This window comes from Penaeus chinensis, chromosome 23 (genome assembly GCF_019202785.1).
Source record: "Penaeus chinensis breed Huanghai No. 1 chromosome 23, ASM1920278v2, whole genome shotgun sequence".
Classification (NCBI taxonomy): domain Eukaryota; kingdom Metazoa; phylum Arthropoda; class Malacostraca; order Decapoda; family Penaeidae; genus Penaeus; species Penaeus chinensis.
The window spans coordinates 23,024,321-23,030,320 of NC_061841.1; the positions used below are offsets into that span (position 1 = coordinate 23,024,321).

Consider the following 6,000-nt stretch of genomic DNA (forward strand, 5'->3'; position numbering starts at 1 on the left):
CAACCATGACATCACTGTATAGAATGCTAAATAATGGTAATGAGAGAATGCAGGATGAAATAACTTAAGAGACTATATTCCAAGTTATTTCTATCGAGATATATTTGAGATGAGTAATATAGGAATTAATCATAAGGTTTACCAATGCCACTATGTTGAGTGTGTGTGGAGCATGCACATAACACATAGCATACTGAAAAAAGTGATATCCCCTTGTGGCATGTGTTCTGCATACAGATGTGTGATGTTATAAACCTTGTTCAAGCATATAAATATAACTGCTTGTGAAGCCATCTATGTGCAAAAAAGGTAATGCACAATGCATGCAAGGCATCTGTGGATTAATTTTTTTCCTGATTTTGCTACATCTTTCTTAATTGAAGTTCAACACAGTTTGTTTTAAAATAATTCTTATCCTACAGGTCTTGCCATTATAAGACGTGAACAATTCACCACTGATTCATCATGGATGTTCTATAAAGTGCTTTAGGTTTAAAAAGAAATCTTAGCCTTACAGTACTACTAATTGCAACCCTGTCTTGTGAGTGGCACAACTGGCGATGTACAACTTTCAAGACCAGTGTGCCAATCTTGCCCTTGAAAGTGGTACACTGGATATCTATTGATATTTATATTTGACTCTTTATATCATGTTTATTTGCAGATGTGCACAGAAAATCTAGGAAGTGGTAAAATGAGAGAAAAAAAAGTCAAATTTATATTTTATTGTTGGACTTGCTTAACAGCATGAGGTTAACATCTTTTTATCTTGTCAAAATGACCATTTATATATTTTCAGACAATGACACTTAAAATGGTTACTTTGTTAGCCTATTACAGAAGTACAAAAATAAGAAAAAAAATCAGTATATATATTTGACAAATAAAATAAAGAGTACACAAATAAGTACATAAAATTGAAACAAAAACGAAGTTCTTAAAACATGCTAACAAATCATGTAGTCAACTCATAATAAAATGAGGATCAAGTAATACCTGTTTAAATACAACATATGTGTTGACAAAATTTACAAACTTTAGGGAGTCAGACCTTCATAAATTCTTCCTTCACTATAAACTAAAAAAATATATAGAATCAAATAGTCAATAAGTTAATAATAAAAGAGTTTAAATATTCATAAAAAAAAAAAAAATACTTGTTACACATGAAGATGTACCTTAGCCTTCCTTATCATTAAAACAGCTTCCCATCTATATACTCCGAGCTAAAATTTATTTCTACACATGTGCAATTAACCTTAATCATGAGACCCTGCAAAACCTCCTTATTATTAAAAAAATGCACCAAAGGAAAAACTGATACCAAAATATATATATTGTGATACATGACAGTCATTGCTATACATTATCTCTTCCACAAAAGCAGCCAGATTTTTATACACAACTTTTTTTTTTCAAAATCTTAGTTACTTTAGTCTTGTGACAATTATGCTTTGTGAACAATTTTCACATGACTAGACTGTAAAACTAAAATCAGAATGATTATATGTATTAAGACTAAATCATAAAATAACATTGGATATTACACTATCTACCACTCAGGATGTCATCATTTACAATTAGCTGTAACATATTAGTAAAAGCACTTCAGCTGGTAGCACTTCCCATACAGCATAACTGCAGGCTTAACACATTCACAACAGATAATGTTCCTTCATGCTATGGCTAAGCCATCACCCACACCAGGATAAGGTCCAATCATGTTGTGCACGGTTGAGCCTGCTAAACAGCTGTTTGCTTGTTTGGCTCTGACTGCAGTCACTGAGGAGAAACTAAGCTTAAAGCCTCCTTTTAGCCTCATTTGCTAAACAATCATTTACACCACAGCAAGGAGCACAGAGAAGGCATTAACCCAATGGCGACGGGTCACGGCTATCGTCGTCATAACAATACGCACGATGTGAGGCGTGCGGCTGTCCGTAGCGGCGCCGCGCCAAAACGCCCGGAGGCAATGATTCGGCTTGATGTACCAATATCACGCGCTCAGAGTCGGCGCGCTGCCGCCGTTCGCCAGAGCGTAGAGTTTTTTTTAATTTTCTATACCCGGCGCCATTGGGTTAAATCTAAGCTTCCCATGCTTCCAGTTTCTTCCTCGAGTGGCTGACTACACATACAAACTGGCACATGGGTTAGAATGGTAACAGGAAATCCCACTGCATGTTAGTGCTGAGTGGCTCTATGCAAAGTAATTGGAAAACACCCTTTTGAAGATTACAAATGATCATGTGTAAGTGAGCAAATTCAGTCTTTTTCCTCTTTCATTTACTTAGTCTAACCCTCACAAATTTTAAAGGCCAAACAAAATACAAAGCACAGGGTCTCGCATTTGCATCCAATCCCATTCAAAAAGTGGTTTAGCCCTTTGTGGTCTTTACTTCACTTGACACCAAATTGAGCAATACCTTTAGCAAGATAATTAAGACCATATTTGGGAATAAACTCATATTGCATTTTTTTCCCTTTTTTGACTGCACTGATTTCTGCATCATGCTAATTTCTCCCTCTATATTTATAATTTAGGAAATTAAAGCTACCCTTTGTTACATTTTCACCTTAAATTTCATGAAGACAGACAATTTTATTATCAGTGCTGTTAGAAGCCATCAATTTCAGTTTTTTTAGCCATCTGTGTCAGAATTTCATTTGAGTAGTAATTTCTGTACTTTCACAATAAATAATTAATCTTTACGATCAAAGGTTACTTTTATCACTTTTTCCATCACAGTATTAGAGGTAATATTCATCACACACAAAATAAAACCTAAAAACCTTACTGAGATCCTTTCGTGGCCTTGGACCTTCCACTGAAAATCTTAAAAGTATTTTGTTACTTTACAGAATTCAACATAATGCTAATGAACTTTTTACTCAAAGAGTTAAAACTACACCTAAGGCTTTCACCTTTTACAGGATGCAGTATTTATACAAATAGTTTCCGGACTATGAATTAATGTCTCATACTTAACTCCCTTCGGACGGGTCACGTGTACAGCCATCATAACAAACTGCATGGTCTGTATGTTATGCCTCTACGCGCAGCGGCGCACCAGAACACGTGTAGCGGACTCCCGTGCCCAGTGTCTGCATGTTGCCAGAAATCATGAGTTTATGACGCTAAGAGATTCCTGATACCCGGCACCATTGGGTTAAACATATCATCTTCTAGCTACATGAAAGCCTTCGTCCAATATCAAATGAGGATGTAAATGTCACAAAATGCAACCAGATCAAGGGAAATGGAGGGACCAAATAGCTGCGACATGCAACACAATTTTGCACATATGAATTTCTCTCCTTATTATAACTACATAAACTAACATTGCCACTTTCCATCTGCAAGTTGAGAATGACCTCTGTTTAATGGCTGCATTTCATCATCATTATCAGCGTTATAATTATCATCATTACCATTATTTCTTCTTGTGACAAAGACTGAGAATAACATCCAATAACCTCTAGACGGTTTTAACCCGGCTTGTTGACAATCCCAAACATACATAATATGAATGAAATCAATCATGTAAAATGATTTTACAAACTATGTCAAATAATTTAAATAACTAAAAACCACAATGCAATGCCACCAGCGCCACCCCTTGCTCAGTAGCGGCCGAATCTCCCTTCCCTCTGGTCCTTTTCCTGAGAGTGGGCGGGGAACCTATCAAGCACTGATGCCCTGTCCTTGCTCTCCCGCCTGCGCTCACGTGACCTCGACCTCGACCTGCGGCGGCGGGTTCGGGAGTGAGATCTGGAATGCAAGCAAGTTCATGATGTAGACCAGTGATCCACAGGGAAAGTGAAGCTATCTGAAAGACTGAAATGCATTTCAAGATCTGGGAAATGTATGAAAAGAAACTTATATTTCAATGTTCACCTCTTCTTTTTATTCAATAAAAAAAAGTCCTAATGCAATATATGGATGCATTAATTGCCTAATTTAGTAAGACTTTCTTTCAACAAAATTAAACCTTACAGTAATGTGCCCAACCTTACTGGTGAATCCAACTAAATTTTGACAAGTTTGTCCCTAATTTTCTCTCTTCCCTTAGCCCCTTAGATCTGGTTGTGTACAGCATGACCAAAAATCCACAAACATTAGGCTTACACAAGCAGCCTCTCTGCTGGGTGTGTGGCTTGTAGACCTGGTGCACACGAACATGGGTGTGCGGTGACAAGACTATATGCCTCCTATTTGCTATGTTATTCCCTCTTTTTACGCGTAAGTGTTTTTTTTTTAAAGCTTTTTTGCCATTTTCTAATGTTCATATTTGCCAATTGATTTGCATTTTAAAGGTGGTAATAGACCATTTTCTTTGCATAGACTTCATCTCTCTACGTAGTCTAAAACTCAGTGCAAGAAAAATTAAAACATTCAACATTTCATTACTTGTGTCATTCAAATTTTTAATCGTAATAATCAATTTTCTGTAATACAACCTGTGATGCCAGTCATGGTGCCAGGAATACAATGCTGAGCATAGAAATGGCTGGTGCTCTTCCAGTCATGGCTAGCGGACATTGCATTGCACACACGTTTATTGATGGGAATAATGCAAAATCATCAAATGAGTCTAATTAACCTCCCGAGCCTTCAGCCGAAATGTGACAGCATGTTCACGTCACCCACCCCTTGGGCCAGATTTTTTCATGACCTGATGGTTATGTCCTCTGGATCGAAGGGGTTGACCCATCAGGGGAAAATCTGGCTGTGGGCTAGGGCTGATGCAAACTTGAGTTTGAGTATTTCAGCTGAAGACCAGTGTGACAGGGAAGACCCACCATGAGTGCACAATCCTTTTGGAGGGTAGACTCATCTGATGTTTAAAAAGGGGATTTTGCATTGTTTCCATCGATAGACAAGTGTGGAATGTAGGGTCTGTGAGCCATGACTGGAATAGTGCCAGCTCCAAGGAGGATGCTATTTTCATGCTCAGGTTGCATTACAGAAAATTTAATATTATGAAAAAAAAGACACAAATAACAAAATATTACTTATCACTATTATTGTTGCACTGAGTTATGGACTACTTAGGCAAATGGTATGGAGTCTGTGCATGGAAAACAGCAAAATACCACCTAGATAAAGCAAATCAAGTGAAAATATGGAGATTGGAAAATAGTAAAAAAGCTAAAAGCGCTTATGCATAAAAAGAGAAAATAACATTGCAAGAATAGGCATAGAGTCTTATCACCATACACAAGTGTTCATGTGCACCTGGCCACACACCTGTCAGAATGGCCGCTCAATGTAAGTCTGATGCCCATATTTTGATTGACATGAAGCAACCAGATCTAATAAGTTAAATATCCTTTTGTAGAATTATATAAATAATTCAAGAAAATTTCTCCTGACAACCAAGAGGAAGATGAAGAAATCTTCACAAAAAATCTAAACACTTTTACCTGCAATTGTTTGAAATCTATTTTGAATACAAAAGAAAACTGCTTAGGATGCTTAAGCTATACACAGAAACACAAAGGGGAACTCTCGAATACCAAGTTTTCAATGACAAAATTTTCTCTTCCCCCAAAAATACTGTTTCACTTGAGGTATATGACAATTGCTAATGAAGATGATGGTGACAATAATGTCAAAATCTCTCTGTGCACTACATTATATTCCTGAATTGGTACATAACCACATTAAAAAATTAAAAACACTTACATCACACCGAAGAAAATCCACCTACCTCCTCCTCTTCCGTCCATATAACTCTCTGCGGAGTTCTCGAGAGATTGGCTTCAAGTGCATGAAGTTACAGAATCCACTGCGTGTGCACTCTCTGTTGATGGAATTGTAAAATGAGTACAAAGTTTAACATGCTATCTGTGTGCTTAACCTCTTAGTGCCGGGCCATGCCTATAGTCGTCATAACAAGCTGACTGACCATGATGGGTACATTATAGGCATTGTGACACACTAGGGTGAGTAGCGGACTCCCAGGCCAAATGGCAGGACAGGTGTCAGAAGTCACCAGA

General features: G+C 37.3%; 1 protein-coding gene across 2 annotated transcripts in view; it reads right to left on the reverse strand.

Moving 5' to 3' along the window:
* Nucleotides 1-710: 710 nt before the first annotated feature.
* The window catches only part of LOC125037360 (splicing factor U2af 38 kDa subunit), a 14,586-nt gene continuing 9,296 nt past the window's right edge, over nucleotides 711-6,000 (reverse strand). Inside the window, exons 6-7 of one of the 2 annotated variants that reach the window (XM_047630467.1) lie at nucleotides 5,712-5,804; nucleotides 711-3,769 (exon numbers count right to left, since the gene is read on the reverse strand). In XM_047630467.1, the coding sequence (XP_047486423.1) occupies nucleotides 3,622-3,769; nucleotides 5,712-5,804 (241 nt within the window). In that variant the 3' untranslated portion in view covers nucleotides 711-3,621. Of the gene's footprint in view, nucleotides 3,770-5,686; nucleotides 5,805-6,000 lie in introns of both variants that reach the window. The other variant, XM_047630468.1, reaches the window with a different exon arrangement.